Source organism: Erpetoichthys calabaricus, chromosome 13, assembly GCF_900747795.2.
Source record: "Erpetoichthys calabaricus chromosome 13, fErpCal1.3, whole genome shotgun sequence".
Taxonomy (NCBI): domain Eukaryota; kingdom Metazoa; phylum Chordata; class Cladistia; order Polypteriformes; family Polypteridae; genus Erpetoichthys; species Erpetoichthys calabaricus.
This window is the reverse complement of record NC_041406.2, coordinates 35,833,017-35,857,189: the sequence shown is the minus strand read 5'-3', so window position 1 is coordinate 35,857,189 and position 24,173 is coordinate 35,833,017. Positions and strand designations below refer to the sequence as shown.

The window sequence follows — 24,173 nt, the reverse complement described above, 5'->3', positions numbered from 1 at the left end:
ATGAAGGTACTTTACAAGATGTTAAAAGAGCACTCCACACATAAATTATATATTTTGAAATGCTACTTTTGCTACATGGTTTGAAGTGTTGACCGCGAAAAATGATTAATCTCATGTTTTCATGAAGAACGGACTTTTGAATTGAAGACCCATCTCTCCCCGTGATATACATATGTGCCACAGTGCAACATGTGTGACAGGGCTTCAAGGTTGCAAGCTACTTTGGTTTTACCGGAGGAATCGATTTAACAATACAAGGGGGCTCTACCCACTGCTCGCTTTGCTCGCCAAACCCTGGGTTTGGTTAACAGGATATATAATTTAAAGAGATTGTTATTTTCATGGAAACTAATACAAATTCATTATTTTCACTTTTACTTTAAAACTTCAGTAACAACAATATTTGGAATTAACTTTTCTTGAAGATTGCATTGAATTTTGATTCCATGTTTGGACTTACATCATGACAACGCCACGTATAACTGCCGTGAGTGAATATCGTTTCTTTCTCTCTAATAAATAAACCGACTTTTTCAAAAGTTTGTCCCTATGATTTGTTAATTGTCATAGCAAAAACTATTCTCACGGGAAACTGTATGTTTTAGTCCATCACTCATACATAAATTACGCAATAACATTACGATACATCCTTCTTCCAACAGTAATTCAGCTGGTAGGAGATCTGACGGTGTTAACACTTGTAGGTATTCTATGGGATATTGTAAGTTGATGTTTTCATCTTCCGCACGATCACCACCAACTGCTTCAGCATAGTCTATTGATACGCATTTAATCAATTTGCCATGTAACTGATTGACAGTTTTCGCGTTAATTCATTTGACTTCATCGTTTCTCTCTGCTAGGATTGCCCATCCATTCATTTCTTCTGTTGATAATCCTTCGAGATAAAATTCTTCAATAAGATTTTTACATAATAAGTCTTCTTTTATTGAGAGATTTTAAAGTTGCCAATGTCTAGTAGTTAGTTTGCAAAATCATCCAAATTTTTAATTTGCTCGCATATTTATTAGCAATTTGAATTGTTGGAACAAAGACCATAAAGCCCACTCTTTAGTCATGCAACGTAAATCTGCCTTCGGCCTCCTTTCTTGACTACTGAAACACAGGAAGTGTGTCTGACAAAAGCATTCACACAACTGAGAGGTTAGCTGACCGTGGTCTTGTTTGAAAATGGTTGTAAGTAGTGTGTGACTTGAAAGAATCTAATGGCAAAAGTCACCCTCTTGCGAGACTTGCTTCCAAAGGTTGTAAGTATGACATGACTTGAAAGAATCTAATGTTAAAAGTCTCCATCTCGCGGAACTTCATTCCAAAAAGTCTCTTCAAAAAGTCACGTCTCGTCCCAAGATTATTTTATTATAATTGAGAAATTTTAGCAAAAGATGCATACATTTTGATCATTTTGAGCATACAATAGGATGGCTTGATGTGGATTATGCAACAAGAGTAACATGAGATTTTTTTCATGGACATTTTGACATTGTTTCCTGTTGTCCAGCGCTGCTCACTGCCACTTTCCATGAAACCATAAACTTTGTTAGCTCCATTCTTTTTGACAACTGAGATTTAACAATTTTTTTCGACCATCACTAAAATCCACATAGGGTAAGTAACACTTTAAAAAATAAAAAAGTACTCTTTTGAAGAAAGAATTACAAGAAAAATAATGATAAGTAAATATGATAAATGATATACAAAAAATACTAATCAAGGATAAATCGATACACATATACTGTAAATAATACAGATACAGATAATACAGATACACAAGTAATGCATAAAGTACAGTCCTTATTTTTGGACTCATTAATGATAAGTCTGATGCTATGGTCAGATGTCCAGGGAGATAGTAAAATATAAATAAACTCCAGCTGGTGAGTTGCTGGAGATAAAAACAAAATCTGCAAAATTTCAAGGCCAAAAACTCACCCAGGTCACATTGGGCATTCAACCTAACATAAATGTACTCGAATAGTTCCTATTGTCTTTCAATCTCCATCCTAGAAGATTTGATTCAATGGGTCTCATCGACAGTTGGAGCATCCATATTCATTCCAACATCACAGCATAGTACATTGAACAGATAAATTCCGCAACAGAAAAATGAAAAAGAAAATAATGAAAAATAGAGGTTAATAATGATTGAAAATCTATAAAATGTTGAACTAAAATGCAATTATGAAAAATCAAAATTAAAAACATTTTTTTTTAAATGTTCCGTGGTAATTGGTAAAGTAGTCCAGATTTTTGGAATAAGAATAGCACTATTAGAAGAGCTAAGGTTATGACTGGGAATATAGAGGACACGTTCTCCAAAACGTAAGAAGGAGCTAAAATTATTACGAGCTTTATATATCAGTAATAGTCTCTTAAATCGATTAGAAAAGACAAAGGCAACCAATGTAACAATGCTTACCCTGGTAAGATGTGCTTATATTATCTTTTAAAGATTAAAATTCTTGCTGATTTATTTTAAATTAACTACAACCAATCAATGTCTTTAAGTCCAGTTAGAAGTGTATTACAGTAGTCAGCTAAAAACTGGGAATTAATGTCTGTGCATCTTGCAATGTTATTATAAGAGTTCTAAGTTTGTAGAGTTCCTTAATTGGAAAAAAGTTCACTGAAAGTCAAATGAAATTTATTTCAGATTTTTTTCTTGAAAATAAACACTGAGTTTCGTTACAAATTCAATTTTACACAAATCATTTCTTTCATCACTAGTGATGACCGTTAATTCTGATATGTGACTGTGCAAGATGGCAGTTTGCTGTTCCTGCTGTCCTGTTCCTGGATATTGTGGGCATTCTTATGGTGCATTTAGCTATCTTAAAATTAATCTAGAAAGTTATCTTTTTTGCTTTTTTAACTATATTTTTTGTTTGAGCATTGGGCTTTGGTATTTTCATTTGTGTGGTTTTTTTTGGCTTTGACTACAGCTTTTGCCTGACTATGTTTTGCTCTTGTCTTCTGCTTCTTGTGGCTTTCTAACATTCTGCTCTTTTTAGGTGCGTTTGCATATAATGTGCAAATCACCTATTGCGATAGCCCATGTCTGTCTATCTGTCCACATGAAAACAACTTAGCCCCCGTGGACCACGTTTTTTTAAATGTGGCACACTTATTGTTTAAAGAAATGTGTTGAAACAGTTCAACTTTCATTGAGATATCTTGAACAGATTGTGCCGTTTTAATTGAAATCTGAAAATCTCTCAATGAAAAGCATTGGTAAATTTGCAGACTCATTCATTTGAAACAGAAAAAACATTGTGTGTGACTTTTCAACTACAAATGACTTTACTATTTCAATTGTATCTTGAGGGCAGTTTCTTGAACTTGTATATTTTTTGTATTTTCCTCTTTTACTCATCTGAAAGCTGTTCAAATGCCTAATGTAAGCGAATCAAACACAGGGCACAGCACACAGTGATAAAAATCTGAAGACTGGGGTTTTGTTCGACTCGTACATGTGCAGTATTTAAAATCTGTCTGTATCTTAAACTTTTACCATTGATCAAGGGTTATTTTGTATGCAATGGGCAAGAAAATCAGGGGATTGTCCATGTATATTTGGGGCTGGGCACAACACCACTGCCATCAGTCCTAAGTTTTGCTATCAGTTAGGGCAGCTGCACCCTTCTTCTGTAATTAATTAGCTCAAACTCTGTTTAACTGCAAGTTGATAATGTCGGTTAGTGCAATAATAATAAGCAGATAATTTTATTCAATCAATGCAGTCCTACTTATGCTTACATAATTACTTTCCTCTTACATCTATTTCTAGATAATTTACTTTTTTGTAATCTATTAGTTAACTTAACCAAAGCCGCAGAAAAAGTTGCTGCCGCTGCTGTAACTATCGTGCAACAATCACTGAGGTGGTCAAGACCTTGATCCCTGAAATCCTACAGACCCTCTGGAAGTGGAAGTGCAGTTGATATGCAGGTAGAAGAAAGGACAGCGATGGCCACAAAAAGCAGGGTTGATGCAGGATCACAGTTTGCTTTGTTCTGATTACTTAGTGGTGAATGCTCAGACTGAGATTAAAATATTTAAGATCGCACATGGCCAAAGTTAGCTATTTATTCGCAGTTTATTCTTCAGCCTTGTTGTATTCCCGTTATACAATAAATTAGTTGTTTCTCTCTATTATAAAAGGAAATCCTGGGGCGAGACTTTCTCTGAGATAATTTCAACTCCTGCGAGAGATAATTTCAGGTTCCGCGAGACGAGACTTTTTTGCCAAGAGGTTTTCACAAGTTCTGCCCACCTCTCAAAAATTTACAACCACGTCCACTGTCCACTCACTTCTCATTCATGTGAATGCGATTGTCAGACACAGTTCCTGCACTCTCAGCACCAAGAGGAGTGGGAAATAAAAGACAAAGAGTAGAAGACAAAGTAGAACGTCGCAAAGAGGTTCAAACACGTTGGCGCGATACACATGCAGAGCAGGCTAGAGATTATGAAAGTACTAAAATTCGAAATTCTCAAAAAACTGATAGTAAAGATCGCATTAGTGCTAACAAATGGAAATTATTACTTGGTGAAATAATGGAACAGCAAAAAGAAATTGAATATATGGACATAGGTGATATGACAGAAGTATGTAGTTATTGTTCAGCTTTAAACTTTAATTTGGAGATTTGTAGATTGTCTAATTCGTGTTGCCATCAGGGAAAAGTAGTGTTTCTTTTCAATGAAGAGGCAAATCCATGAGAATTAAAAGATTTGTTGTTTGGTGAACATGAAATCCACATACGTGAGCAGCAGAGACGCGAAGTGGCTGGCACACCCACGGTCCACACACTTCTCATTCGTGTGAATGCTATTGTCAGCAAAGCGAACAGGGGGCAAGACCTCCTAGTTATTTATATCATTTTAATGAATTACCGTGTTTAACTAATATTAATGCTGAAGCTAGAAGGGGAACTTATTTCACTTGCTTTTCTCTTTTCAAGTAGTAATATTGATATGGATTTTGTGCTAGTATCAGTCATTATGTATTATTAGTTATTTTTCAATAGCTAATTATTGGATATAAATTACTCAGTTATTCACAGACTCTCCACCACTAACTCACATCAATCAATGCCATTTTCACATGACTTGAATTGGAATCTGATGTGAATGAAAGCTCTTGAGCCAACTCAAGACTATTTAAGCTACATTTTTAACTTTGTAAAGTGCTGTTAAAACGCAAGTATTTAATGTAGTCTCCTAACACGTGTAATTGCATTCTGTTATTTTTCAATATAACTCATTGTTACAAAACATACAAAAATGTGAATACTTACTCTTGAATGAAGTAAATAAAAAATCTGAAATGTTCCAACTTTGATGTCAGTTAATGTAGTTGCTGAAAGCACCTGGATGTTACACCATTGTCTAACTTGTTTGATAATTGTGATAACCCAGCTTCTCTCAGTGGAAGTTAAGCCTAAAAGCAAATTGCAGGGTCTGGCTCTCCCATAGATGATCAGATAATAATCTAAGGCATGTTCCCTGGCCTGCATTTTGAGTAGCAAATGGCTCTTGTGATGTCGCTTGTTCAATCTGTCACATGACCTAGACCACAGAGTGATGTCATGCCAATGTGGCTATCGGAAAAGTAATGGTAAATCACTAACCAAGCCAAGCAACAAATAAAACAAATAAATACATGAAAAAATTAGGAACAAAATGGCATGAACCTAGTTATAGTGCCTGACAGAGAATGAAACAGACCCATGAGACTTCACTCTCACAGCCAGTGGTCAATAAAAAGCACAACGGTCAGATCTCAACTCTGTTTCCTAAACCTGCTCTGTCTACTGCCATTGTGCACATCAGCACATTTTACACAGTATTGCTTAATTAGGTAAGAGGACAGCATCAGACAGGATGATTGATAAAAACAATTTATTAATTTAAAGGGTGAATGGTGTGTGTTATAAGGTGATAAAATTAAACATTTTAATTTGTCTGGTTTGCAAAAATGGGAAGATTCAGTCCCATATAATCCAGTAATATCTTTCTTTGTACTTGCTCTACAGAGTTACACTGACTGATGGAAGTCAAAAGCTGATTCATAAAGGATCTGGATATGGCAGAAGCTCAGAGACTGTGGTAGTAGATGCAAAACACATGAGTCCTAAGTGGAAGGCAAGTATCTGGGTGGAAGACCTAAATATATAAAGGAAGTAATTTAGTTGATGTTTTAACACCAAGAAGACTTGATTTTGATCAAGTGAGGATTTACACAGAGGTAAGAATTCTGTGAACTCATGTGGAAATGTAATACAAGGCTGGGAATATTCAGATGCAAGGTATTCAAGACGGGAATAAATTGTGTTAAGAAGTGATATATTAAAAAAATATACATTTTAGAGACAACCTGCAAAACAAAACACAATAAATCAATTTTGTGAATCAGTTCAGGACAGAAATCCTCACTCATGGTCCCTGAAGGTCAAAGAGCCTGCAGTTTTTCACTTCAATACATTTCTAAATTAGAACCCATTTACTTGCTGCTAAAGCAATATTTTTATGGCTTAATATTAGTTAATTCACTTGTTATGATTAAGAACCCTTAATTGCTCATTTTAGTTTTAAACAACAGCATTTATGTTGTAATTGTTTCCTGTTTCTTAACTAGCCATAGTTAATAATGAAATGGAAATAGCACAGAAACCACCAGTGCCCCACTGATTTGGTTCCTTTTACAATGGAAATTGTGCATCATAAAGTATCTATGTTAATAAAATGTTTAGACATAAATGAAAGAGAAAAGAGGAGGATTATGAAATGCTAATCTGTTCCAGTCCACAAAACATATGGATAATTTTCTCAGAAAAGGTAACTCTACATTGCAAAAAACAATTGTCTTTGACGAATGAAAGAACTAACAATCAATATAATTTAATACAAGTTCAATATCAGCAAGGACTGTCTTTTGATTAGGAAACTGGTTGGAATAAAAACCACAAGTCAATACAGCCTTATAGTGAAGATCCCTGCTTAAGGTCACTTGAAGCCAGAACTACAGCATGGTAGACACATCCACATTTACCCACACCCAGCCAGTTCAGGGTTGCTTATTAAATTGGATAATGTAATACACCCAGAATCTCTTCAGAAAAATATTTTGATCATAATGAATCTCTACAGATAAGGCACTGGGAGAGAAAGGCTTTTCCCCTTGGGATTAATAAAGTATCTATCTATCTATCTATCTATCTATCTATCTATCTATCTATCTATCTATCTATCTATCTATCTATCTATCTATCTATCTATCTATCTATCTATCTATCTATCTATCTATCTATCTATCTATCTATCTATCTATCTATCTATCTATCTATCTATATCTTTAATTGTTATGAATGAATAAAACTTTATTTATCCCCAGGGGGAATTCTGACTTTTTACAGAAGCTAAATAGATAGATAGGTAAGTAAATAAACAAATATAAACACACACCTTTGTCTGAACACATACCAGAATGACTATAAAGCAAGAACATTAAAAATAAAGAAAAGTTCTGACTTTGTAGTCCCAGTCCCAGTGAGGCATTATTCAGACATATTGCTGTTAGTATAATGAAGCCCCAATAGAGTTCTTGACACACTTCTGCTGAATAATTAATTGACTGAAAGTCCTCAGTCTTAGTATGTCACAGAGAGGATGTGCAGCATTGTTCATAACGGCACTCAGTTTTGTTTTAATTCTCTCCTTTGCTACAACCTCCAGGGGGGTCCAGAGTGAGTCCTATAATTGAGCTATCCCTTTTAATTAGATTGTTGATTCGGAGGAACTCTCTTGAAGTGATGCTACTATCAATGCTCACCACAGTGTAGAAGCTTGCAATGGCCATGACAGAGTTATAGAAGATGTGAAGGATGTCACTTCTCAGATTAAAGGAATGCAGTATCCTAAGAAAAAAGAGCCTGCTCTGCCCTCTCTTATATAGTTCCTCTGTGTTATAAGATCAGACCAACTTGTCATTTATGTGGACCCCCAAGTAGTTGTAGGAGTAGACCACCTCTTCATCCACTCCCTGGATAGTGACTGGACATGGAGGCTCTTTGGTGCGGTGAAAGTCAATAAACTGTTCCTTGGTTTTGCTGATGTTATTTCCCTGGCAAGGGATTGTGACGGGCAAAAGTGGCACCTGGGTGGTAGAGAACCAAATAGGTCTAGGGGAAACATGAGCTTTTTCAGTTGTTGCTCCTAGGCTTTGGAATGTTTTACCTCTACTCATCAGGTCTTCATCCTCAATCGAGGTTTTTAAAAGTCAGCTTAAGACCTACTTGTTTTCTTCTATCTTTCATTGTGTATGATTTGTTTTATTAATCTGCTTTTGCATGATTGTTTGTATTGTGTTTAATTTAATGCTTTTTTGTACAGCACTTTGGCGCAACCTCTGTTGTTTTAAATGTGCTTTTATAAATAAATAATTTAATCTAATTTAATCTTATCAGGAGCCAATGTTAGGCTGTAGAGAAGTCTGAGACTGTTTTTTGATTTTGCTTTTTTCCCCTATCTGTGAGTTACTCTTAAACAATATTTTATTTTTTCATGTGATTTTTATGACATGGGCATTTACTTTGATGCTGGCTTGCTGCAATGATGCCACTGACCATGCATCATTTGTGATATGGCATTCACCATGTTATTTAAAGACAAGAGGCAGCAGATTCTCCTCTTCAGAAGCAAATTAATGGATAGACTTGCCTTCCATCGATCATTTAATTATAAAATCTTAAGAATTCCTGCTTTCTTTCTTTCGCTACCTCATAACTATAATGCATGATGCCCCCATTATGAAAGTATGCCTGTACCTATTTACTGGATTCTGATTCAGACTAGGAGTTTGCATGTTCTCCCCATGTCTGTGTGGGTTTCCTCCGGGTGCTCCGGTTTCCTCCCACAGTCCAAAGACATGCAGGTTAGGTGTATTGGCGACTCTAAATTGGCCCTAGTGTGTGCTTGGTGTGTGGGTGTGTTTGTGTGTGTCCTGCAGTGGGTTGGCACCCTGCCCGGGATTGGTTCCCTGCCTTGTGCCCTGTGTTGGCTGGGATTGGCTCCAGCAGACCCCCGTGACCCTGTGTTCGGATTCAGCGGGTTGGAAAATGGATGGATGGATGGATGATTCAGACTACATTTTCTGTCTTTGTTGCATATTGTAATCTTTCTAGTTAGCCAATAAAAGGTGTCATTTTGCTTGGCTTTTCTCTTCGCTCATACACAGAAATTATTGTGACATATTTTTTCAAGAAGAGGTGCAATCACTGATTGAACGATTTAACAGAAAAAGATACCAATTTTGGCAACTGGTCTGACAGGAGGTTAGAGTGCATCAGACTAGACGATAATAGCTTCTTCCTGATGGCAGGAGACCTACTGTTGGCATTATTGATAGCTTAGCACCCTATTATGGTGCCCTGTAATTTCAGATTTAAGTTCTCCTAACAGAGCCAGGGGCGGCACGGTGGCACAGTGGGTAGCACTGCTGCCTCGCAGTTGGGAGACCTGGGGACCTGGGTTCACTTCCCGGGTCCTCCCTACGTGGAGTTTGCATGTTCTCCCCGTGTCTGCGTGGGTTTCCTCCAGGCGCTCCGGCTTCCTCCCACAGTCCAAAGACATGCAGGTTAGGTGTATTGGCGACTCTAAATTGGCCCTAGTGTGTGCTTGGTGTGTGGGTGTGTTTGTGTGTGTCCTGCAGTGGGTTGGCACCCTGCCCGGGATTGGTTCCCTGCCTTGTGCCCTGTGTTGGCTGGGATTGGCTCCAGCAGACCCCCGTGACCCTGTGTTCGGATTCAGCGGGTTGGAAAATGGATGGGATGGATGGATAACAGAGCCAGGGGTGGGAAGGGGGATTTTCCTTGCAACATTTCTGCATCTATTTTTTTTTTCATTTTCCTGCTTAAGCAATCATGGATTCTTGAATCTCAATAATTCGCTGTCAACATTTTATTTTAAAGCTCTTCTTATTGCAGAATATGGCTCCTTTTGTGATCTAACAGGCAAATTCAAATATTTAACATGTGTGATATCTTTAAAGGGTTTTGATGTACATGTGGTGGGAGAAGTGAGTGAGATGCAGACCCCTTGTTTTTATATTTATGCAGCTTGAGCCTTTCAGGTGAAATTTGGTGAGCATATATAAATATTATATTGTTATCCAGTTAATAAGTGTTCTTTGTTACTAAGTTTCAATGCACATGAAAATATGCTGTATGTTCTCCCATGGAAAATTAAAGGCAGAGTTTTCATTTATGGATCAGGAGAAGAAGTGAAGTCAAAATATAGGCCAAGAATTCCTTACCAACTACCTCTTGCTGAATGATTGCCGCAAGATGCAAAACTAGAATTGTACTCAATTTTAAGAGTAAAGGTAGCCAGGAACACTTAATCTTGTTATTTTTCATACATTAAGTTTGGTTTTGAATCTGCAGTTTTGGACAATTAGGAAGTTTACAGCAGCAACCAAAAGGCTTCAGCTGTTCCGCTAGTAAAACCTAGGAAGAGCTGTTTAAAAAGTAGCCTACTCAGGATAAAAGAGTCGAAAGCTGAAGAGAGCTGAAAAACTATGAATACAGCTACACTGCTTCTAAAGACAATTCGAAACTAGAGAAAACTTTTAGAAAAAAGGAATTTTTGTAATATATCAACTCGGATAAAGAAGTAAACTTTTCATGCAACCTTTAGACCCATTGAGTCATTGGTCAAAGGTCATGACCTCTGATGGCATGCCCCTGGAAATGTGGGACCTTCTCCTAACAACAGGTGAACAAAATGGCAACAACTAAAATTAAACAAAATGGAGGCAGTAATGGTGCAAAAAAAAATAAAAATAAGCTTCTGACTGAAAAAGAAAGATTAATCGGCATTCAAAAAAAAAAAGCAAAATAAGTATTGGAACAGAAAAGTGCGTAAAGAAAATGAAATAAGCAGTCCAATCATAACAGTTGCAAAAGTAATGTCATGTTATTTGCTGATTGATGATAATTAATGACAATTTTAGCTGATAAATTTAAATTCAGTTTTATTATTGCATTTTTTCTGGTTATATTGTACTGTAATATTTTATTATTTTTATGTTGTGACTGTTGTTATTAATGTGCTCTGTAAGGTGTCCTTGTGTGCCTTGAAAGGCGCCTATAAATATAATAAATTATTATTATTATTATCATTATTATTATTATTATTATTATTATTATTATTATTATTATTATGTGCAGATCACTGCTGGTCACATGTCCTTAGCAATAACCTTAATGAGCAGTAAAGTAATGCAAAAGTTGCAGTGCCCAATAAATAACAGCACTGTATTAGGGGAGATTGTAAAAACAACTCAACAACCATAATGTAAGGTTAAACCAGAAAATAAATGAGAGATATGGATACTGCAGAGTAAAAACTACAAAAGGGATTAGACAAATGCTTTTAAGTATAAATGCTGGGTGATAACAAAATATGTAAAGTAAAACGGTTTAGTATTGGTCCAAAGCATTTCACCGAGTGTCGTTTTGCATTGCTAGAGTAGGATCTCCTTTTAGAATTTTATGAGTTGTTACAAAGTGGTTCACTAAGGATCATAAAAACCACTCACTAGTGGGTACTGAACTGGTATCCATGTGATTTATAGATCCAACATTTATCCAGCACTCTTCGATATTAGCTTTGATATTGCAAAGTGAAGTATAGATCTGACCTCATGCCCTTCTGCTACCAAAGCAGTAGACAGTGTAGAGCTCAAGTTTCTAGGTGAGAATAGAAATCTAAATAAATAAATCTTGTAACTGTTTTATTTATGTCTCATATTTGCTTTCTTTCAGGTAATTGAAACAAAAGATATCAAAGGGACAAGAACCATTTCTGATTTTGTAAAAGCTGGAGGCAGGAATTACAATGTCTTGACAGACAATTGCCATAGTGGCTCCCGTAAAATGATGGACCAGAAGTAACAGTCACGACCATATTTCCTGCTCCTCCTAAAGTCAACTGTTTTAGTACTTTTGAGATATTAAGTTTTCAGTCTACAAGGAATTTAGTCTACTTTTCTATATTTCTGACTCATAAACTGTAATCAGCCAAATTTGCAGAAAGTAAATCAAGTGTAAGAAGCTTATTTTATTCTCTATCAGCAGCTGATAACCTATACAATTAAAGTGAATCAGCTTTTTCCTAAATTGTAATATTGTGTAGTGAATATGATGTCTATCCTCTATGGATGAAAACATCCCACTGTTTTACTACTTATCTATATGTTTTCTTTCTAAACAATCTTCCCCATTAAACTAAAATTGAATTCCTAAAATATACTGTATTGTCAAATGTTTGTGGACACCTGAACATCACACCTACTGTATATGAGTTTATTGGACTTCCCACTTCAAAAACCATGGTGTAATCTCCAGAAAAATGCAAGGATTCCACAGGGAACAGTGGGGATGCCAGCCAGAGAACCTCATTTAACAGAAGCTAAAAAAAAGGAAAAAGGTTTCAGTGCACATAAGAAAACAGGCCAGTTCAGCCACTGACATAGACTTGTAGCAAACAGTTAGGACATGCTGGAGATCCATCCTCTAAAAAGCTCAGGTCCAAAAAGAGATGCCGCCTTCTGGGCACTTCACTCTTTATGGTGTTTTGACCAGAAGGGACAGGGCCTTCTCTAGGCACCACAGGTGGGGTCAGGTGCCCTCGCTGGGAGTCGTCTCAGAACTGCAGGTGGAGGAGAAAGGACAGTTAGTGACAGCACCTCCTCTTCATATGGGGTGGTATTGCTTACCTCTATCAAGCCCTGAAAATGAATGACTATGTGCTTGTGCATGACAATGAGCATTAATATGATGTTGAACACCCTCACCTTTAACAGCCTGCATTCCTCTGGGAATGCTTTACACAGGATTTTAGAGTGTGTCTGTGGAAATTTGTGGCCATTCAGCCAAAAGAGCATTTTTGAGGTCATGGCCCACAATTAACGTACCCTTTCATCCCGTGTTTGTTCAGTAGTGTTGTGGTCAGGGCTCTGTGCGGGCCAGTCAAGTTCCTTCAAGTCTTCGTGGCCCTGTCTTTCTGAACAGGGGCACAGACATGGTGGAACAGAAAAGGACCTTCCCCAAACTGTTACCACAAAGTTGGAAGTACACAATTGTCTAAAAGGTCTTTGCATGCTGTAGCATTACCAGTACCATTCACTGGACCAAAAGGGTCTATCCCAAACACTGCAAAATCAACCCCAGACCACCAAACTTTGCAGCAGGTAGGTACTATGCAGTCAGGAAGGTAGCATTCTCCTGGCATCTGCCAAACCCAGATTCTTTCATCAGACTGCCAGTTCGCTCGCCAACCCCTGTGTTTGGTTTTCCGGACAACACTTTTAAGATTTTTTTTTCTTTGAATTGTTGCTATTTCATTAGTTTCACTTTTATTTCAGAACTTCTGTAAAAACAATATTTGGAATCTTTGGAGTCCCAATATGCTGAATCTTTTAAATGAGGTCAGTGAGACATGTGTTTAATGACTTTGTACCATAATTCAGGATAGGTTTCTCTGTTTTGTATTTCACCACAGACAAAGCGATCTACATCATCAGCAATTAATAATTTTTTTTGCAAAGTAACCAATAAATGCATGTGAGGTAAACCCCGTTTTTGAAATTCAATACAATACAGTTTATTTTTGTATAGCCCAAAATCACACAGGAAGTGCCGCAATGGGCTTTGACAGGCCCTGCCTCTTGACAGCCCCCCAGCCTTGACTCTCTAAGAAGACAAGAAAAAACTCCCAAAAAACCTAGTAGGGAAAAATGAAAGAAACCTTGGGAAAGGCAGTTCAAAGAGAGACCCCTTTCCAGGTAGGCTGGGCGTGCAGTGGGTGTCAAAAGAAGGGGGTCAATACAATACAATACACAGAACAGAACAAATCCTCAATACAGTATAAAATAAAAAGTTTTTTTAGAAGTAAAAGATAAATAAACAAATAAATAAATACAAATTTTAGAAGTACGGAGCAGAATTTAACAGTAGATGATATCATATAATAAGATTTGGATATTTTTAGAGTCCTGGAGACCTCATCCATCAAGCTGCCTACCCCCATTTGGCCATTCCACGGGTGAAACAGTGCTGGGCCAGCCAATCCGATGAAAGGACCCCTCTTTCCCACGATTCCTGCGATCCTCCATCAGGGATGACTTTACCTTAGGCAGGCAAAACAACTTGGCAGGTGGGCCATGGCACCAAGTGCCACATTTGAGTACCGAGAAGAGAAACAGAATCCAATTCTAACTATCATGTTACTTATGTTTTAGTGCTAATGACTAACAACAGAGATGCAGTATGTACAGTTAATCAGCAGCTCTAGTCAGGATATGCTAAACTGAAGTAGTGAGTCTTCAGCCGGGATTTAAAAGCTGAGACCGAAGGGGCATCTCTTATAGTAGCAGGCAGACCATTCCACAGTTTAGGGGCCCTGTAACTAAAAGCTCGACCTCCCACTGTTATTTTATTAATCCTTGGAACCATAAGCAGACCGGCATCTTGAGATCTTAATGTGCGCTCAGGTTTGTAAGTCATGATAAGTTCAGACAAGTAAGCCGGACCTTGGCCATTTAATGCTTTATATGTTAAAAGGAGGATTTTGAAATCTGCCCTAAACTTAACCGGGAGCCAGTGTAAGGATTTAAGAACTGGAGTTATGTGTTCGTATTTTCTTGTTCTTGTAATAATTCTTGCAGCCGCATTTTGGATTAACTGGAGGCTGTATAGAGAACAGTTTGAACATCCAGTGAAAACTGCATTGCAGTAGTCAATCCTACTAGAAATAAATGCATGAATTAATTTCTCAGAATCCTGTTTATTTAGAAAGCGCCTTAATTTCCTAACATTTTTTAGATGGAAGAAACATGTTTTGGACAGCTTTGCAATATGCGCTTTAAATAACATGCTAGAGTCAAAGATAACTCCTAGATTGCGGGCTGATTCAGTAAAATTAATTGGGATTCCAACTGAGTTAAATGATGACAAAATATTGTTATGATCAGCGTCATTCCCTCCAACAATTAACATCTCTGTTTTATCTGTGTTTAAAGACAAGTAGTTCTCATTCATCCACTCCTTTAATTCGCTAACACAACTAATTAAAGACAACATCGGAGAAACTTCATTTGATTTAAATGAAAGGTATAACTGGGTGTCATCTGCATACGAGTGTAAATTAACATTATGTTTCCTAATGAGAGATCCCAGTGGAAGCATGTAAAGTGAAAACAGTAAAGGTCCCAGTACTGAGCCCTGCGGGACACCATATTGAACTTCTGTATATCATGATGGGGTACTGTCAGCACATTTCTGTACATATTGGAATCGATTTGACAAGTAAGAACTAAACCAAGCGAGCACGGTGCCTGTAAACCCAACATCATTTTCTAGACTGTGCAGTAAAAAAGAATGGTTGATGGTGTCAAATGCTGCACTTAAGTCCAACAACATAATTACAGCGGAGTTTCCTTCACCAGAGGATATCAGAATGTCATTTACAACCTGCGTTAGTGCCGTTTCTGTACTATGACCAGTGCGAAAACCAGACTGGAATTTCTCAAATAAATTGTAATGTGTAAGGTGTGTCTGAAGCTGACTGGCAACTACTTTTTCTAGTATTTTAGAGAGAAATGGTAGATTTGAAATAGGCCTATAATTATTTAGTATGTGTGGGTCTAGGTCTGACTTTTTAAGTAATGGTTTAATGACTGACACTTTTAGTGTATCAGGTACTGTGCCATGCAATAATGAACTACTGATAATGTTTAGAATAGGCGCTGCAAGAACATCCATTGCACTTTTTACTAGTTTTGTTGGCATTGGATCTAGGGAACAAGTAGTGGGCTTCATTTTAGAAATTAAAGTTAAGCCTTCCTGCTCAGTTACAGGATTAAAATTACTAAAGTGCTGAATGCAATGTGAGGCAGGGTCAGTATTTGGTTTGTAGTGTGATGCAGAGATCTGGGATCTTATATTTTTAATTTTCTCATTGAAGAAGTTCATATAGTCTGTTGGTATTTTGCACTGTTGATCTGAATTTCCATTTGTTAATTTAGCCACTGTTCTAAACAGTACCCGAGGATTTTTATTATTGCTATCTATTAATGTAGAATAGTATTCTGAGTGAGCTTTAAAGAAGGCTTTTTTATATTTATTAACACTCTCTGTCCATGCAATTTGAAAGACATGTAGCTTTGTTGTTCTCCATCTGTGCTCCAGTTTTTGACACTCTAATTTAAGAGCTCGAGTGTCATTGAACCATGGAGAGTTTCTACGTGCTTTGATCACTTTTGTTTTAAGGGGAGCCACTGCGTCCAGAGCATCTCTCAAGGTCACATTATAATGTGATGTTAGCTGATCTAAATTGTTTTCCACGTTTACATTTGATGTTAACGGATCTAAATGGTTTACCACAATTACACTCGACTTATTCAAAGTATCTATAAATTTTGAAGCAGAATTACAATCTAGATGTCGCACTGTCTTTGTTTTAATCTGGGAGTGTGTTGGCAAGGGCAGGACTAAGTCAAATGTAATTAAGTACTGATCGGAAATAACTTCATTTAATGGAGTAATATTTAAGTTTTGAATTTCAACTTTGTAAGTTAAAATTAAATCTAATGTAGTGGTTATGATTATGAGTTGGACCTTTGACAATCTGACAAAATCCTACTGAATTTAACAAATAAGTAAAACATTTGCTAAAAGTGTCAGTTTCCACATCAATGTGTACATTAAAATTTGAATATTTAATTACCTCTTAATATCTATTGCAACCCATGGTAAACATTTAAATAAAGGAAATGAAGGAAAGAGGTGGATGTCTTGAAGTAATAGTGATTTCTTAGTTTTATTAGTGCTCTCACTGCAATAAAATAAGGGTAGGATTGAAAGGTGCAAGAAAGAAATAATTCTGTTACGGAAGTGAAGAAGAGGGGCATGGCTGAAGACGTGGACAGAAAAAAAGAAAGAGACAAAAATGGCTGCAACAAGGATTAGAAGAAGCATTGTTGGAAAGTATAGCAAGGAGCTGTACTGACAAGGGACTGTTTGTTCTGTGCCATGCCCAAGCGCAATTGTCCCCTCTCCGTACTCTCCCACTGGCCTGCACTTACACTGCACTTAACGTTCTGGGCCAAGGCACGCTTTCATCATGATCATACAACTTCATGTAAAGCCAAAACAGGATCTGAACATTGTGGCATTTTTGGAGTTATGAAGAGCAGGATAACCATATTAATTGAGTGTGCAGTGCAGTGTTTTGCTGTTGATCATGCTGCACGTATGGGAAGATTTTTACAGAGACAAATGATGTTGAGAGAGGAATTTGCATCTTTTCTTGCTATCTATAATTCATGTTCATGTGTAAGGTGAGAATAAAAGCCTGTTTTTAACTCAAATAGTATCAAATAAAATGATGTCACATAGTGGGGTTACATGTGGATAAACGTGCTTGGGCATGGAATGAATTGCCACCCTAAGACCAAACAGGTCAGATATTCTACTATTAAGAACTCTTCAAAAGCTTTGCCCTGGTAATTGGCCTCTTGATTGTTAAACTTGGTAAACAAATATCTTATCATCTGATCGTACTCAAATTTATGAATAAGCTACTGACCCCGTACTTTAACTATTTTTGTAAATGTGCCAATTTTCCAATATTTCTCTTTTATTATATGCAACAGAGCAGTAAAAAGAATTTCTAAATATTAATACTTTAACTCAGAAAGGTAAAACACATTCACAATAAAAATGTATTATTTCTTGCTTATGACTGTCACGCAACTACAATCACCATATTGACATGGTTGCATCACACGGTTGCTACAGATTTGTTGGATGAATATCTATGTAGTGAATCTTCCATTTTGGACTGAGATCTGGTGATTGTGGAGGCCATTTGAGTACAGTAAACTCATTGTCATGTTCAAGAAATCAGTTTGAGCTTTGTGACATGTTGTGTTATTCTGCTGGATGTAGACATCAGAAGATGGGTACACTGTGGTCAAAAATGGATGGACATGGTCAGTAACAATGCTCAGGTAGACTGACATTTAAACAATGCTCGATTGGTGCTAAGGGGCCCAAAGTGTCAAGTCAGGTCAGGGAGCATGCACTGGTACAGTGCGTTGCCACACCCACCACACAACGAAACAGCTTGGGATCCTGGTTGGCAACCCCCCAGGCAGACATGCAGTCCAGTCCCACCCTCCGGAAATGACCCTCTATCTGCCGCAGCCAGGTGTTATGTGGATGACCCCTTTGTCTGGTCCAGCCACTCTGGTCCTCAACAATGAGAATCCTGCAAGCTGGATCACCCTCAGGGAATCGCGCCACATGCTCATAGTGCTGTAAGTGATACTCCCTCACAATGCAGGTAATGTGCCTCATTCAGGACTTCATGAGCAACTGCTCATTCGACACAAAGTCAAACCAACAATACCCAAGGATTCTCCGAAGAGGCACAGTACCGAAGGAGTCCAGTCTTCGTCTCAGGTCACTGGATAATGTCCATGTCTCGCAACTATATAAAAAGACAGGAAGCACCAGGACTCTAAAGACTTGGACCTTCGTCCTTTTGCATAGATATCGGGAGTGCCACACACCCCTTTCCAGTGACCTCATGACCCCCCCATGCTCTCCCAATCCATCTACTGACTTCATAGGAAGAGTCATCAGAGACATGAATGTCACTGCCAAGGTAAGTAAACCTCTTGACAAGGTCAACACTCTCTTCACAGACAGACACACTGCTGATGGCTGTGCCCAAGAGGACATTAAAGGCCTGGATCTTGGTTTTTATTCAGGACACTCGCAAGCCCAGACACTCAGACTCCTCGCTCAGTCTCTCGAGCGCCCCGATCAGAGCCTCCATTGACTCCTTGAAGATCACAGCATCATCAGCAAAGTCAAGATCAATTAATCTTTCTTCACCAATAGATGCCCCACAGCCACTGGACCCCACAACCCTGCCCAACACCCAGTCCATGCAAGCATTGAACAGAGTAGGAGCAAGAACACACCCCAGACAAACCCCAGAATCAACTGGGAAAAACACAGAGGTTCTGCCTCCACTCTGCACAGCACTCACAGTACCAGTGTACAGGCCAGCCATGATATCGAGCAACCTCGAGGGGATCCCGTGAAGCCTCTGGACATCCCACAGGGCAGCTTGATCAACTGAGTCGAACGCTTTACGAAAATCGACAAAAGCTGCAAAAAAACTCTGCTGATATTTGCGTTTGTGCTTCATGAGAACCCTCAGTGCCAGGATGCAGTCGATGGTAGACTTCTTAGGCATAAAACCAGACTGCTCTGGTTGCCGGTAGGTGAGCAATTGATCACAGATCCTATTGCGGACAACCCTAGCAAGAACCTTACCCAGCACCGAGAGCAATGTTATCCCTCTGTAGTTGCCGCAATCCAGGAGATCACCCTTCCCAGCGGGTCACAACTGCATTGTCTTCCGTAAAGACCCTTCCATCAGCTGCCCTGACTGCGACTGTCCGAGGATCAGATTCAGATATGCGTAATGCTTCGATTCCTCTGTAAGTAGGACGTGGGTCACTAGACCTCAGATGGTGTGTCACTTGCTCACAGATTCCTCTAACTAACACCTCCTTATCTGCCTTCAGAGCCCTTGGAGCTGTCCTTCTTAGTTCCCGGTACAGACCAGAGTTGCCATCAAGCCGTGCACTGCAGCTCCTTTCGATGATATCCAGGGTGCCCTGCGAGATGAAACACCTCCTTCTGGGAACACCAGCAACACCAGCACAACCCTCAGCAACCTTCAATGTCTTGTGACGGAAGGTCTCCCACATCACATTAGGATAGGCAGTCGCACCCAAATCCGCAGGTTCCTCACACAAACTGCTTGCAAACTTGTTAGAAACAGCCTGGTCTTGGAGTCTGGCCAAGTCCAGCCTCATTTTCCTAGTAGGTAGTAGCCTACTGGACCTAAGATGGATCTTCAGAGTAGCAACAACAAGTCTGTTGTCAGAATTCACAAACTGGGCACTTCTGTAGACACTGCAGTTTTGCAAGAGCCTCTAGCATCTGCCCACAACGATGTGATCGATCTCCTTTACCACACCACCAGTATTGCAGTACCAAGTCCAACAATCGACTTTTGCAAAGTCAAGGAACATGGAGCAACTTTCACCACGGTCACCAGACTGATGGGAACCGAGACAATCCTCATAGCCAGTCCTGTCAGTGCCAGTGGTTGCATTGAAGTCTCCAATGACCATAGGAGTGTCACCTCACGGAGAAGATGTGAATAAAATGTCCCCCTCACCTGAGACATCACTCACCATTGTCGGAGCATACACTGAGACAACAGACAAGGCACCTAGAGAGTGCCGTGATCTGAGTCTCATAATATGCTCATTGAAAGGAGTGACATCGGATACCATCGGAAGAAGCCAATCCGCTATGGCATCAGCTACTCCCCGAGTATGACAGCAATCAGAGCAACCAGACCAATTAAAGCTGTATCCACCTACATACGTAGATCTGTGCAGTCCCAGGTCTGCGCACCTCAGAGAGTGCCACCATTGAAATGTGGATTTTACGCAGCTCCTCTGAGAGCAGAGGAAGATGATCATCATGCCGGATAGACAAGAAGTTCCACGTGCCTACCCGGATGGGCCGCCTCAAATTGGGACCCGAGTGCTGCTGTGCAGCAGGCGACACCTCTCACACCAGTTCTGATTCCCGACAAACCTGACCCCATTGGCTCTCTGACGGTTTCGACTTTTCTGAGGGCTTTCCCCCATCCCTTTCGTGATGCGAGCTACTCCTGCAGAGAGCAAAAAGGAGTCCTTTCTGTCATTTCAGAGCTGTGTGAAGTTTTTTTTTTTTTTTTTATTACAGTGGCTGGAGTGCCAATCCTGCTGCCAAATCCCATGATTTCCTTGCAAGCTGGAGGACCGCTTGCAGGGCCAGATGCAGTTTAATGTCATACAAAGGACACACAAAAAAAATATCCCTCACACCATTATACTACCACCACCAACCTGAATTGTTGATAGAGAGTAGGATCGATCCATGCTTTCATGTTGTTGAGGCCAAATTCTGACCCTACCGTCCAAATGTTGCAGAAGAAATCGAGATTCATCAGACCGGCAATGTTTTTCCAATCTTCTGTTGTCCAATTTTCTTAAGCCTGTGCGAATTGTAGCCTCAGTTGCCTGTCCTTAGCTGACAGGAGTGGCAGCCATTGTGGTTTCCTATTGCTGTAGCCCATCTGCTTCAAGGTTTGACGTGTTGTGCATTCAGAGATGCTCTTCTGCCTACCTCTGTTGTAACAAGTGGTTATTAGAGTTATTGTTACCTTTCTATCAGCTTGAACCAAGCCATTCTCCTCTGATCTCTGGCATCAACAAGGCATTTTCACACAGGCAACTGCCGCTCACTGGCTATTTTCTCTTTTTTGGACCTTTCTCTGTAAACCCTAGAGATGGTTATGTTTGAAAATCCCAGTAGATCAGCAATTTCTGAAATAATCAGACCAGCCAGTCTGGCACCAACAACCATGCCACGTTCATAGTCACTTAAATCGCCTTTCTTACCCATTCTGATTCTCAGTTTGAACTTCAGCAGGTCTTCTTGACAATGTCTACATGTCTAAATGCATTGAGTTATGATTGGCTGATTAGAGAATTACATTAACAAGCAGTTGAACAGGTGTACCTAATAAAGTGGCTGGTAAGTGTATATCAACTAATTCCAGGTGTGCCATTGGTGTCGTTGGTGTTGGCACTCTTTGGAAATCTGGAAATTGCTTACATCCTAAGGGATTTTGTTCAAACATGGCCAACCTTTTGTCTGGAATTCTTTTACCTTCTTCATCTGTTATGAAGTATTCATCACATACTTGTGTGAAATGATTGTCTTAAAAGGAAGTGTTTTGGCTGATTACCACCACATCAAGCTGGCAGTTTTCCATACAATGCAATACAAGGCATTTCTTCTTATTTGGTACCACCTAGGGATGCACCGATACCACTTTTTTGTAAAACGAGTACGAGTACGAGTACTTGCATTTCAGTACTCGCCGATACCGAGTACTTGCCGATACCGAGTACTTAATAAAAACATGATTTAAATTTACAGGTAACAGCTTTAGTCATATAATTTAACAAAGAAAACAAGAAACTCTCGTCTATCCACTGGGAGGTTAGGCTAATTAGCGACACAGGGCTAACACTGCTTGTCCAAATATCCGTGGTGAAACTAAACGCAGAGGAGGCTTGCAGTAGGCTGTGGATATGTTTTTTCACGGAGTCATGTAGTTTAGGCAGCTCCGTGTCAGTCATGTAGCGACGGCTTGGGACATCATATCTGGGCTCCAGAACATGGAGGAGACGCAGGAATCCCACATTTTCTACCTCCGAGAGTGGCTGGTCACTCAATGCAATGTACTCGATAATTGCCTGTGTTATTTTCACAGCACGTGGATTGTCTCTGGACATTTTCTCTCATCTTGCAACAGTTTGCTGCAGCGTGGGTTGTGTTGGTTTAGAAGCGTGGGTAAACTCTTTGTACTCGTTGTCGTGTTGGGATTTTAGGTGCTTGATTAAATTACTTGTGTTAAATGCGCTACCTTTTGAGCCTCCTCTGGACAATTTTGCTGAGCACAATTTGCAGTCCGCCTTTGTTTTGTCGTCTTCATTCACTTTGAAATAGTTCCACACGGCTGACATGTCTCGCCTCGCCTTCTCCCCGCTCTGAGCTGCAGCCGGGGTCTGGGGGCGGGCACTCGGCGCCTGTGATTAACCCCTTACACGCCGCTCAAACATAGACATTTCTCAGACCGTGGTATCGGTCCCCGGTATCGGGGGACTTTTAACGAGTACGAGTACTTTAGAAAATGTGGTATCGAGGCCGATACCAGATACCCGTTTCAGTATCGGTGCATCCCTAGTACCACCCCAACCTCATTCAACTTCTAAATTCCTGGAAGCTGCATTGCCTGTCAAAAAATATCTTATGTGGACGCCTAATGTTATTCAGGTGATGCCTGTAAACTGTGGGGCTTTCCTGACTGCCAAACACTGGCTCCCTCTCTCTCTCTCTCTCTCTCTCTCTCTCTCTCTCTCCATAGCGTTTAACTGCTGCCCATTCGATTTCTCATGTTTCGGAATGCCAGAGTTAATCAATCAAACATGCTTGGCACGAGGGCACCCCACTCTTGCAACTTTGTGAAAGATGTGAGATATGGCAATTATTTACAGTGTGATATTTGCACGGACACCACCAGTCGGAGACCACATCTTTATACAAAATACTTGTTTTATTTTCCTTTTCCACAACACAACACAGTTCCGCACAACTCACAGTGCCTCTAGCCCCAGTCACCCTTCTCCTGGGCCTTCTCTCTCCTCGTCCTTGGGCCACCTGTCCTCTCTCTCCAGGAGCTTCGTCCTGCTCCTGCTTCCGACTCCAGCTCGGTGATTGGAGGGAGGCGGCCCCTCTTATCCTCATCCGGATGAGCTCCAGGTGCTCTACCTGACGTCACGTCCTGGTGTGGCGGAAGCGTCAGGAGAGCACCCGGAAGCACTCCGGGTGACCCTGGAAGGATCGTCCTCCATGGGTGCGGCGGAAGTAAATAAGTCCCGGGCTCCATGAGGCTCGGGGCGCCCCCTGGAGGTGGATACAAGCCTCCACGGACTTGAGCCTCCCTGCTCCCCTTTCCTGGCCCTCTTCTACTCCAGGGTGGTTGCCCCCTTTGGCCCGGAGGGCAAATATGCCACCTCTCGGTCTCTCCAGGCGTCCCGGCCGGGTCTGACCCCCAGCCATGTACGACAACAGTTTTAAAGGACTTCCGCAGCCTTTCCAAAACAATGGGGTCCATTTCTACATATGCAGTTAGATATTGCCCAATTACCTAAGAAAATTCAACATGAATATATTTTGGTGATTGTAAACATGCTAAGTTAATGGGGTATGGGCCTCCCATGCAGAGGAAACTACCTGTATGCAGAAACTGTGGTAAACATTTTTTATGGATGTAATTCATGCTAGCTAGTGATAGACACAGTAACATTTTGTTAATAAAATCATTCAGAAATTGGGTAAGGGGCTACAAATTGGCAGTTTGTGCAAAATCTACACAGC

The 24,173-nt window shown here is 39.8% G+C and overlaps 1 protein-coding gene across 2 annotated transcripts in view; it reads left to right on the top strand.

Annotated features, from left to right (window-relative positions):
- LOC127530090 (uncharacterized) overlaps nt 1–24,173 on the top strand; it is a 48,397-nt gene that overhangs the window by 9,723 nt on the left and 14,501 nt on the right. The window contains exons 3-4 of one of the 2 annotated variants that reach the window (XM_051935966.1): nt 6,057–6,165; nt 11,847–12,316. The exons of the other annotated variant lie outside the window; for it this stretch is intronic. Coding sequence (XP_051791926.1) covers nt 6,057–6,165; nt 11,847–11,975 — 238 coding nt within the window. The 3' untranslated portion in view covers nt 11,976–12,316. Of the gene's footprint in view, nt 1–6,056; nt 6,166–11,846; nt 12,317–24,173 lie in introns of those variants that run through there. 2 annotated transcript variants of the gene reach the window in all.